The sequence below is a fragment of the Anomaloglossus baeobatrachus genome, chromosome 4, assembly GCF_048569485.1.
Source record: "Anomaloglossus baeobatrachus isolate aAnoBae1 chromosome 4, aAnoBae1.hap1, whole genome shotgun sequence".
Classification (NCBI taxonomy): domain Eukaryota; kingdom Metazoa; phylum Chordata; class Amphibia; order Anura; family Aromobatidae; genus Anomaloglossus; species Anomaloglossus baeobatrachus.
In genome coordinates, this window is record NC_134356.1 from 266,498,257 (window position 1) to 266,511,045 (window position 12,789).

The 12,789-nt window shown below is 41.6% G+C and overlaps 1 protein-coding gene across 1 annotated transcript in view; it reads right to left on the bottom strand.

Moving 5' to 3' along the window:
- The window catches only part of NTN4 (netrin 4), a 313,859-nt gene that overhangs the window by 9,630 nt on the left and 291,440 nt on the right, over positions 1-12,789 (bottom strand). The window contains exon 8 of the mRNA XM_075344817.1: positions 9,988-10,056. Coding sequence (XP_075200932.1) covers positions 9,988-10,056 — 69 coding nt within the window. The remainder of the gene's footprint in view (positions 1-9,987; positions 10,057-12,789) is intronic.

The window sequence follows — 12,789 nt, forward strand, 5'->3', positions numbered from 1 at the left end:
ATGGACAGACGAATTCAAGTTTGAGGTGTTTGGATCACACAGAAAATTTGTGAGACGCAAAACAACTGAAAGATGCTGGAAGAGTGCCTGACGCCATCTGTCAAGCATGGTAGAGGTAATGTGATGGTCTGAGGTTGCTTTGGTGCTGGTAAAGTGGGAGATTTGTACAAGGTAAAAGGGATTTTGAACAAGGAAGGCTATCACTCTATTTTGCAATGCCATGCCATACTCTGTGGTCAGCGCTTGATTGGAGCCAATTTCATTCTACAACAGGACAATGACCCAAAGCACACCTCCAAATTATGCATGAACTATTTAGGGAAGAAGCAGGCAGCTGGTATTCTATCTGTAATGGAGTGGCCAGCTCAGTCACCAGATCTCAACCCTATTGAGCTGTTGTGGGAGCAGCTTGACCGTATGGTACGCAAAAAGTGCCATCAAGCCAATCCAACTTGTGGGAGGCACTTCTGGAAGCATGGGGTGCAATATCTCCAAGTCACTGCAGCAAATTAACAGTTAGAATGCCAAAGGTCTGCGAAGCTGGAATTGGCGTAAAGGAGCATTATGTGACGAAAACAAAGTTTGAAGGAGAAAATTATTATTTGAAGTAAAAATCATTATTTGAAGTAAAAATCACTATTTCTAACCTATTCACTATCTGGACTATATTTTCTATTCATTATCCAACTCATTTGATAAATAAAAGAGTATGATATTTCATGGAAAAGACAAAATTGTCTGGGTGACCCCAAATTATTGAACTGTAGAGTATATATATTATATTATACACACACACACACACACACACACACACACACACACACACACAGTACAGACGAAACGTTTGGACACACCTTCTCATTCAAAGAGTTTTCTTTATTTTCATGACTCTGAAAATTGTAGATTCACATTGAAGGCATCAAAACTATGAATTGATACATGTGGAATGAAATACTTAAAGTGTGAAACAACTGAAAATATGTCTTTTATTCTAGGTTCTTCAAAGTAGCCACCTTTTGCTTTGATTACTACTTTGCCCACTCATGGCATTCTCTTGATGAGCTTCAAAAGGTAGTCACCGGAAATCTTTTTCACTTCACAGGTGTGCCCTGTCAGATTTAATAAGTGGGATTTCTTGCCTTATAAATGGGGTTGGGACCATCAGCTGTGTTGTGCAGAAATCTGGTGGATACACAGCTGATTGTCCTACCTGCATACACTGTTAGAATTTGTATTATGACAAGAAAAAAGCAGCTAAGTAAAGATGAGAAAAAACGAGTGGCCATCATTACTTTAAGAAATGAAGGTTAGTCAGTCCGAAAAATTGGGAAAACTTTGAAAGTGTCCCCAAGTGCAGTGGCTAAAACCATCAAACGCTACAAAGAAACTGGCTCACATGAGAACCGCCCCAGGAAAGGAAGACCAAGAGTCACCTCTGCTGCGGACGATAAGTTTATCAGAGTCACCAGCCTCAGAAATCGCAGGTTAACAGCAGCTCAGATTAGAGACCAGGTCAATGCCACACAGCAGCAGCAGACACATCTCTAGAACAACTGTTAAGAGGAGACTTTGTGCAGCAGGCCTTCATGGTAAAATAGCTGCTAGGAAACCACTGCTAAGGACAGGCAAAAAGCAGAAGAGACTTGTTTGGGCTAACGAACACAATGAATGGACATTAGACCAGTGGAAATCTGTGCTTTGGTTTGATGAGTCCAAATTTGAGATCTTTGGATCCAACCACTGTCTTTGTGTGACGCAGAAAATGTGAACGAATGGGCTCTACATGCCTGGTTCCCACCATGAAGCATGGAGGAGGAGGTGTGATGGTGTGGGTGTTCTTTGCTGGTGACACTGTTGGGGATTTATTTAAAATTGAAGGCATACTGAACCAGCATGGCTACCACAGCATCTTGCAGCGGCATGCTATTCCATCCGGTTTGCGTTTAGTTGGACCATCATTTATTTTTCAACAAGACAATGACCCCAAACACACCTCCAGGCTGTGTAAGGGCTATTTAACTAAGAAGGAGAGTGATGGGGTGCTACGCCAGATGACCTGGCCTCCACAGTCACCTGACCTGAACCCAATCGAGATGGTTTGGGGTGAGCTGGACCAGAGAGTGAAGGCAAAAGGGTCAACAAGTGCTAAGCATCTCTGGGAACTCCTTCAAGACTGTTGGAAGACCATTTCCAGTGACTACCTCTTGAAGCTCATCAAGAGAATGCCAAGAATGTGCAAAGCAGTAATCAAAGCAAAAGGTGGCTACTTTGAAGAACCTAGAATATAAGACATATTTTCAGTTGTTTCACACTTTTTTGTTAAGTATTTCATTCCACATGTGTTAATTCATAGTTTTGATGCCTTCAATGTGAATCTACAATTTTCAGAGTCATGGAAATAAAGAAAACTCTTTGAATGAGAAGGTGTGTAAAAACTTTTGGTCTGTACTGTAATATATACAGTCATATGAAAAAGTTTGGGCACCCCTATTAATGTTAACCTTTTTTCGTTATAACAATTTGGGTTTTTGCAACAGCTATTTCAGTTTCATACATCTAATAAATGATGGACTCAGTAATATTTCTGAATTGAAATGAGGTGTATTGTACTAACAGAAAATGTGCAATCTGCATTTAAACTAAATTTGACAGGTGCATAAGTATGGGCACCTCAACATAAAAGTGACTTTAATATTTTGTAGATCCTCCTTTTGCAAAAATCACAGCCTCTAGTCGCTTCCTGTAGCTTTTAATGAGTTCCTGGATCCTGGTTGAAGGTATTTTTGACCATTCCGGTTTACAAAACAATTCCAGTTCAGTTAAGTTTGATGGTCGCCGAGCATGGACAGCATGCTTCAAATCATCCCACAGATGTTCAATGATATTCAGGTCTGGGGACTGGGATGGCCATTCCAGAATATTGTAATTGTTCCTCTGCATGAATGCCTGAGTAGATTTGGAGCGGTGTTTTGGATCATTGTCTTGCTGAAATATCCATCCCCTGCGTAACTTCAACTTCGTCACTGATTCTTGCACACTATTGTCAAGAATCTGCTGATACTGAGTTGAATCCATGCAACCCTCAACTTTAACAAGATTCCCGGTGCCGGCATTGGCCACACAGCCCCAAAGCATGATGGAACCTGCACCAAATTTTACTGTGGGTAGCAACTGCTTTTCTTGGAATGCCATGTTTTTTTGCCTCCATGCATAACGCCTTTTTGTATGACCAAACAACTCAATCTTTGTTTCATCAGTCCACAGGAACTTCGTCTAAAATATAACTGGCTTGTCCAAATGTGCTTTTGCATACCTCAGGCGACTCTGTAGGTGGCGTGCTTGCAGAAACTGTTTCTTTCGCATCACTCTCCCATACAGCTTCTCCTTGTGCAAAGTGCACTTTATTGTTGACCGATGCACAGTGACACCATCTGCAGCAAGATGATGCTGCAGGTATTTGGAGGTGGTCTGTGGATTGTCCTTGACTGTTCTCACCAGCCTGATATTTTTCTTGCCCTGCCACTTCTGAGCTTAACAAGAACTGTACCTGTGTTCTTCCATTTCCTTACTATGTTCCTTACAGTGGAAACTGGCAGTTTAAATCTCTGAGACAACTTTTTGTATCCTTCCCCTGTACAACTAAGTTGAATAATCTTTGTTTTCAGATCATTTGAGAGTTGTTTTGAGGAGCCCATGATTCCACTCTTCATAGGAGATTCAAATAGGAGAACTACTTTCAAGTGGCCACCTTAAATACCTTTTCTCATGATTGGATACACCTGCCTATGAAGTTCAAAGCTCAATGAGGTTACAAAACCAATTTAGTGCTTTAGTAAGTCACTAAAAAGTAGTTAGGAGTGTTCAAATCAAGAAATTGATAAGGGTACCCATACTTATGCACCTATCAAATTTAGTTTAAATGCAGATTGCACATTTTCTGTTAGTACAATAAACCTCATTTCATTTGCACCGCACACGCACATCGGGCTCTGCACCGCACACGCACATCGGACTCTGCACCGCACACGCACATCGGACTCTGCACCGCACACGCACATCGGGCTCTGCACCGCACACGCACATCGGACTCTGCACCGCACACGCACATCGGACTCTGCACCGCACACGCACATCGGGCTCTGCACACCACACACACGCACATATGGTTCTGCACCGCACACGCACATTGGGCTCTGCACCGCATACGCACATCGGGCTCTGCACGCACATCGGGCTCTGCATCGCACAGGCACATCGGGCTCTGCATCGCACAGGCACATCGGACTCTGCACCGCACATGCACATAGGACTCTGCACCGCACATAGGACTCTGCACACCACACACACGCACATATGGTTCTGCACCGCACACGCACATCGGGCTCTGCACCGCACACGCACATCGGGCTCTGCACCGCACACGCACATCGGGCTCTGCACCGCACATGCACATAGGGCTCTGCACCGCACACGCACATAGGGCTCTGCACCGCACACACACATAGGGCTCTGCACACCACACACACGCACATATGGTTCTGCACCACACACACGCACATCGGACTCTGCACCGCACACGCACATATGGCTCTGCACCGCACACACACACACATATGGCTCTGCACCGCACGCACACACGGCGCTCTGCACCGAGCCCACCCCTCTACCCCCATAGGAAACACATGTAGGGAGTACATACTCACCCGTCCTCGGTCCCCGCCGCTCCTGCACGTTCGTGCGCTGTCTGTGCTCTGGACAGATCAGCACAGTAGTGACGTCACCGCTGTGCTGAAGAGAGCACAGACAGCGGGACAGTGATGAGAAGCAGCGCTGCTTCTCATCAGCGCTTTCAAATGTACCGGCATGTGATCTGTGATGCCGGTACATTTGAATGTGCGACCCTGAGCAGGGGGCCCGGTGCTGGCGCTGACACCGTGTGCAGCCGCTGCCAGACCCCTCCCCCAGGTCACGGACCCCACAGAAGTGCAGGGGGAGGTTGCGGGGAGAGTAAACGGGGGAATGTGTGGGAGGGGGCAGGGAAGGGGGGCGGGGCTCATCGCACTGTAACCGCCCAGCAGGGAGGCGACATGCTGTTCCAGATTTGCATGTAAACATGGTCCAGCCCATGTTGACATGAAATGACCGGAAGCAGCAAAATCGTGACAGGGGCGGTCACATGACCACTCTGAGTCGGGGGAGAGGGGCTGACAGCAGGGCAGGTAAGTGATAACCCCTTTATTAGGGGTGCCCAAAATTATTCATATGACTAATTATATATATATATATATATATATATATATATATATATATATATATATATATATATATATATATATATATATATATATATACACACACACATATATATATATATATATATATATGTATGTATGCATGTATGCATATAGACACACACACACACACACACACACACACACACACAAAACATATACTGAAGAGCAAAAGGCTAACAATGTTTTGAACTTTTGACTTTCAGGCTCCATATTTCACCATTCACTACAACTTTGTGCATGAGGATACATAATTTTATAGACAATCATCTTAGATATCTCATACATAAACGTGACTTGCAACTGTTTAGCATATGATTAATTATGCTGGTTCTTGTCATGTCACTGCATTGTTACTATTTTGCTCCTAAAAATCTAATTTTAAATTTGTAATATTTTGTTAGTGTTTTGTAAATCCACCCTTGGCTTTCAATACTGCTTGAATCCTTCTGGGCATGATCTCTATCAGGTTCAAGCATATCTCTACCGAAATCTTTTCCTAAGTCTCTTATACACGTTCCCAATGTTGGTGCATACTGGTTGACTCACTTGGTTATGTATAGCTTTTTCATCAACTCTACTCACAAGTGTTCAATTGGGTTGATGTTTGGGGACTGTTGGGACCAATCCAGCACCTCTACTTCATTGTCATTGAATCACTTCTTTGCCAATCTCAACGTATGGTTTTGGTCGTTGTCCTGCTGCAACACTATGCTGTACTTTTCATACCCATAGTACTTGAGTGCATGAAATAATTCGTTTTTTAGGATACGTACATATAGCTGAGCATTAAGACAAATTTCGATCCTTGGCATGCATCCAATGCCTTTGGCTGTGAAATAAACCAATATTATCAGGCTTCTTCTGTTCTTTAGTCCCTTTTTCCCATGTTTCATCCATGTCCATTTGCACCCATCAGAGCCTAGTCTATTGAATTTTGTCTCATTACTCCAAGTTACCCGTTTCCAATCTTATACTATCCACTTTTTTGAAAATTTGAGCCAACACTTATTATGAGGATATTAAAATCAAGACTACTTCCCCTTTTTTCGAATCACCATTCCAGACTTGTGCAACGCATGTCACACAGTGCTTCCATGGAGGTCTGTGATCTCACTATTACAAAGCATACAACCCACCTCAACTGCCATATTTGTTGCGCCAGAACTGATAGGCCTTGTAATGATCCGACTTGTTGACTCTGATATTTTGCCTGGACTTCCAGTTCTTGGCTTTTGAATTGATGGGTGAACTTCATTTCATACTCTTCCAAAATTCATGGCACTCACATGATGCAGTTTGGTAATTTTCTTCATGGCTGCTCCGCAATTCCAAGTAGTGACCTTTGGCTGGAAAATCAATCTAAAAACACGCTGAGCTATTCGAGAATGTGAGAACAGGTTGTAATTTGTAGTATATAGGAAGAAAAAGATTTTCAAAGGCCTTTATTAAAACAATAACAATGCAGTGCCATGACAAGAATCTGCATAACTAATCATATGCTAAAGAGTTGCCAGTCATATTTATGAGGTAGCCAAAATGATAGGATGATTGTCTATAAAATTGAGGCAGTCTCACGCTCAAAGCTGTATTGGATGGTGAGATATGGAGCCTGACAGTCAAAAGTTGAAAGCTTGAAAGTCAAAGCTTCTCACAATAGTTGGTAGGAATTTGGGCTCATTTCTTGCTCACACCTGCCTTTTCAGCTTTGCCCATACATTTTCAATAGAATAGAGATCATGGTATTTTGATGGCCACTCCTAAACATTGACTTTGATATCCTTAAGCCACTTTGTAAGAAGTTTGGCAGTATGCTTAGAGTCATTGTCCAATTGAAAGACCCATTTCTGCCCAAGCTTTAAGTTCCTGGCTGATGTCTTGAGATGTTGCTTTAGTATTGCCCATAATTTTCTTTCAGCATGATTCCATTTATTTTGTGAAATGCACCAGTCCCTCCTGCAGCAAAACAACCCCACAACATGATGCTGCCACCCCCGTGTTTCACAGTTTGGATGGTGTTTTTAGGCTTCAAAGCTTCTCCCTTTTTCCTCCAAACGTAACGATGGTCATTATGGCCAAACAGTTCAATATTATTTTCATCAGACCACACGACAGGTCACCAAAAATTAAGCTTTGTTCCTGTGTGCATTTGCAAACATTAATCTGACTTTTTTATGTTTCTTTTGGACTAATGGTTTCTTCCTCGCAGAGTGGCCTTTATGCCCATGGTCATATAGTACTCGTTTCACTGTGGATGCTGACACAATCTTATCAACTTCCTCCACCATCTTCACAATGTTACTTGAAAATAGACTTAAAAGGAACTGGTCTTGTTATTTTTTATATATTAAACCAGCCCCAATGTGTTTTACATGATGCAATATGCATCACTAACATGGAGTAAAAAAAAAATAATCAATGTCTTTATCTTAATAAAAGAGTTTATATGCTTAGGTGAATGTAGTTAATACCTTAGGGTTCAGTCATATCAGTCATAGGGGTGTCAATTTTGCTGGGACCATTCACTGTTAGTCAAGTTCAGACATGATTATTTTTTGAATTTGAAAACGCCCCCAGCACTGTATTAATTATACCATAGGTTCTTCAATGTCATTTCTTTGCTGAGCTCCGCCCATTACAGTCACATGATCATGACATCACAGAGGTCCTGCACACCTCTTCTCCAATACAGAGGTCTGGAGCTCAGGAAAGCAGAAATGGTGGTGCAGAACTTGTGGTGATGTCACGATCATGTGAATCATGTGACTGTAATGGGCGGAGTTCAGCAGAGTTGAAGGACCTGTCACCTATGCTGATCAGCAGAAGAGAAGTGGTGTGCAGAACCTGTGTGATGTCACGATCATGTGACTGTAATGGGCGGAGCATAGCAAAGAAGTGATGTTGAAGGACCAGTGTAGGCTTAATACAATGCTGGGGGCGTTACCAAGTTGTTGTTTTTTAACTTGGTAACGCCCCCAGCATCACCACAAGTTCTGCCTAACTGTCCCTGCATCTAGTAGCATAGATAAAGAGATCTTTAGAAAAAGTATTTCTAAATATCTTTTATCATATGCTAATGAGAGCAGGGACTAGTCGCACGCAAGGGCGTGATTTTCCCTGGCTAGTCGGCACCGTAGCATGTTAGTATGCCTGTGGGCGTGCTAACATGCTAATAAATGTGCAGCATCATAGGCATGGTGCGCATGACAACGGGGTGTACGAGTTCTGGCTTTAAACCCATATAGTGCGCATGACCGAAAGTCCGGGATCATGCACACCGAGCTGAAGTCCAGGACTCAGATGCGATGGCAGCAGAGAGGTGAGTGACCATGCCTCTGACGCTGCACATTCATTAGCATATTAGCATGCCCACAGGGGCGTACTAACATGCTAAGAGGCCGACTAGCCAGGGGAAATCACACCCTTGCGACTAGTCCCTGGCCTCATTAGTATACGATAAAAGATCTTTAGAAATACTCTTTCTAAAAATCTCTTTATCTATACTACTAGATGCAGGGATGGTTAGGCAGGGATTAGCAATATGCACTGTAAGGTTGCACCCCGCAACCTGGGGGTTCCACTCGCTTGCAGCAGTGCGAGGTAGCTTCAGCAACACAGCTACAGTCTCTTTATAAAAATTCTGGCAGTTTATTTAAAACACTCTCAGCATAAACTGCTCTTAAACATAAACAATCCATGTACCCTGGGCTTCCAGTCCAATTAAATGACCATAGTGGAGTCTCCACACTCTGGCTCCTGCTAGCGAACACTACTCACTGTGGTTGCTTTCTGCAGCCTCCAGCACTCTCCAGCCAGGCTGCAGTCTTTTCCCAGTCCTCACCTGGACTGATTTCCAGAAGTCTCTCTCCAGTCTTCACACAGACTGAGACCTCCAGCACACAATCTCCATGTGCAGCACTTTCAGACTTCGGTCTGTCTCTCCTCCAGGAAAGGTTCGGCCCTGCAGCCACAGCCCTAGCCTGGCTGCACTCACCTCAGTCTCAACTCAACTCAGACTGAATTCCAAACTCTGACAGTCTCCTAAATCACATTGGACAAACCCAGAGGTGGTCTGTGATTCTCCAGACCTGCACAGCACACTGGCATTATTAAAGGGAACCTCACCCTTATATGCAGAAACAAGCCTTTGTAGCACTTATAGTCCCATAGCAACTTCTTCAGTTTAATATCGCAGGGACCTTGTCTACTGCGACATATAGTGACCATTTACCACATTAGTGGTCGCTACCTCACAGCAGCCAGAACTGCTCGTACTTCTGGGTGCATATTGCACCTGACAGGTTCACTTTAACTGCTTGCGCGTAAGCATATAAACTTTTTCTATTAAGATAAATACATTGAAATTTTCTTCTTTAAATCAGGTTAGTGATGTGCATGTAAAAAAAAAATTACAAGACAGGTTACCTTTAAGCAATCACGTTTACCCTTTAGAAACAGTAATTCATTATTCATGAATTAGAATGTATACTGAAATTGAGCACGACTATGAAGTCAATTTTACAGAAGTAATTGTTTAGATTATACAATAACATCCCATAAAATTAGAGACAGGGAAAAATAAAACTACTATTATTATTCATTCAGCCCTAAAATATGGTGAATACATTTCTGTCATCTGAAGAAGGAGTGAATCCCCAGAGATGTTGCTATTGTAAGAATAAACAATGTAACTCACCATAGGAGTATCTCATGTCACAGAATACTTTTGCATTTTCTAAAACTTGATCTTTGCACTCACATTTACCTAAAATACAAGAATATATAACGGTTTACATAAGACTTCACATGTAATAAAAAGAGTAAAACATATTTTAATAGATACCGTATGTATTTATCCAGAAGTAATCTGAATCTGATTGTGGTATTTTCTTTTCCCAGAAGGGTCGATATGAGAGACCTATACAGATTCTTTTAAATATCTGGAGATATCTGTACACTATTTATATATGTAGGGTATACATGGCTTCCACCAGTATAACAGAACTAACATTAATTTGACCATCATCTAATAATAGTGAGAGGACTCTGTTCAGGCTAAACAGCAAAGCTAACAAGTAAGTAACAGTTTCTGCTCTAGGGACCAGTGTAAACACTAGAACATATGTTTTATATACAGTGGGGAAAAAAGTACTTAGTCAGCCACCAATTGTGCAAGTTCTCCCACTTAAAAAGATGAGAGGCCTGTAATTGATATCATAGGTAGACCACAACTATGAGAGACAAAATGAGAAAACAATCCAGAAAATCACTTTGTCTGATTTGGCAACATTTTTTTTGAAAATTATGGTGCAAAATAAGTATTTAGTCATCTAAAAACATGCAAGATTTCTGGCTCTCACAGACCTGTAACTTCTATTAGAGGCTCCTCTGTCCTCCACTCATTACCTGTAGTAATGGCACCTGTTTGGACTTGTTGTCATATATAATAAAATATTGAGATGAACTTTTGTTATTGACCAAATACTTATTTTTGACCATCATTTGCAAAAAAATTATTGGCAAATCAGACGCGGTGATTTTCTGGATTTGATTTCTCATTTTGTCGCTCATAGTTGTTGGCTACCTGTGATGTCACAAAACCTATAGAGAACTATGAATGGACGAGCCAGATGAATAAAATTGTAAACTTTATTGAAAAATTATTTTTAAAAAAATTGCTTTTCTCCCTTTTGCATCTTTTTAAGCTGCAGGTAAGGTGTTTATCTTTAATAGGGTAGCCCTATGAGGTATCTACTTCGTAGGGCCTCTTTCTTGGTGTTTTTGTGGATTTTCCATTTTTAATGGTGTTCATTCTCACTTTGGTTTATTATTATTTTTTCACACTATTAATCTAATCTGAGGTATAGGTTTTTAGACATTTACTGCCGTACATATATTGATCTATTTTCTGTGATCACCTGATGGTATCTACCTGTGACCTCATTCTTTGTCTTTTATATGTGTGTTTTGTTTTTTTGTTAAATAATTTTTCAATAAAGTTTACAATTTTATTCATCTGGCTCGTCCATTCATAGTTCTCTATAGGTTTTGTTACTAATTGAGTGGAGCCATTCAGTGTGTTGTTTTTTTTGGTCAAATATTGGTTGACTTACCTATGATGTCAATTACAGGCCTCTCATCTTTTTAAGTGGGAGAACTTGCACAATTGATGGCTGTCTAAATACTTTTTTTCCCCACTGTAGATAGTCATAAAATAAAAGTAATAAAAACACTAACAATGTTTAAAACATACATTTATAATAACAACCTCTTCTATGTAATATGACATTTTCTCATTATACATCTACTTTATGTTGTAATAAATTGCATGGTATTCAAGCAGTTACTACACTCCTCACCAATGAAAATGCAACAGCAAGGAGTAAAAATCATGGAATTATGAAAATAACAGGTTGGATATACAGTATATGTTAATGATTGAAAAAATGTAACATTTTTAAAAACCTCTCAATTTGTTCAGTATCGAGTATGAGCTATATGCGCAGAAATACATGCTCTTACATGCCTTATAATGCTATCAATAAAGTTTTTAATAGTTGTCTAAGGAATGTTCTGCTATGCTGAATACACTTGGGTACGGAAAGCATCAAGATCAGATGCTGGCTGCTCCCCCTGCAATTGCCGGCCAATGACGTCTCCCATCAAGCATTTCTGTGATAAATCCACAGATGCTTTAGGACATGTTAGTATGTTTTGGCCACAGAGGCTGTTCATAGTAGCATGAGCAACAAGTGGCCTGGCATTATAGGGTTGAAAAACAGCTCCTGTGTCACTTTGGAGAAATTCTCGTACCACTGATTTCACGACCAATTAAATGTAATACCAAGCTGTTGGTGTGACTGTAATGAATACTACAGGGGTCCGGCTACCATAAATTATGCCAGCACGCAGCATAATACAGGTAGTAAGACCAGTGTGGCATTCCCTCTTGAAGACCTCTTCACTGTGCAGCATTCATGGTTTTGTCATATTCTAAGGCTAATTTCACACATCAGTTTTTTGCATCAGGCACAATCCGGCGTGTGCCTGATGCAACGGATCCGGCGCAGAATATGCAAAAACTGATGTGCCTGATCCTTTTTTTTGATGGTTCCAATATACCTGATCCGTCAAAAAACGGATCCGGCGCATCTGTCTGTGCATCCTTTTCGGCCTTTTTTTTTTGCTGTATCCGTTTTTTTTTTCAATACTTTGGAGCATGCTCAGTTTACAAAAACGGATCCGGCGGCCGCATCCGTTTTTTTCCACATTACGCCGGCGTCCATAGGCTTCCATTGTAAAACACGCCGTATCGCGCGTGTTTTACAATGCCGGAAAAAAACAGTTACAAGATACGCTCCCTCCGGCCGCCGATTTAGGCATTTATGATGGATCTGGCAAAAGCCGGATGCAACGCAAGGCCATCAGGCACAATCCGGCGCTAATACAAATCAATGGGGATAAAACGGACCTGGTGCCGGATCAGTTTTACCCGTTT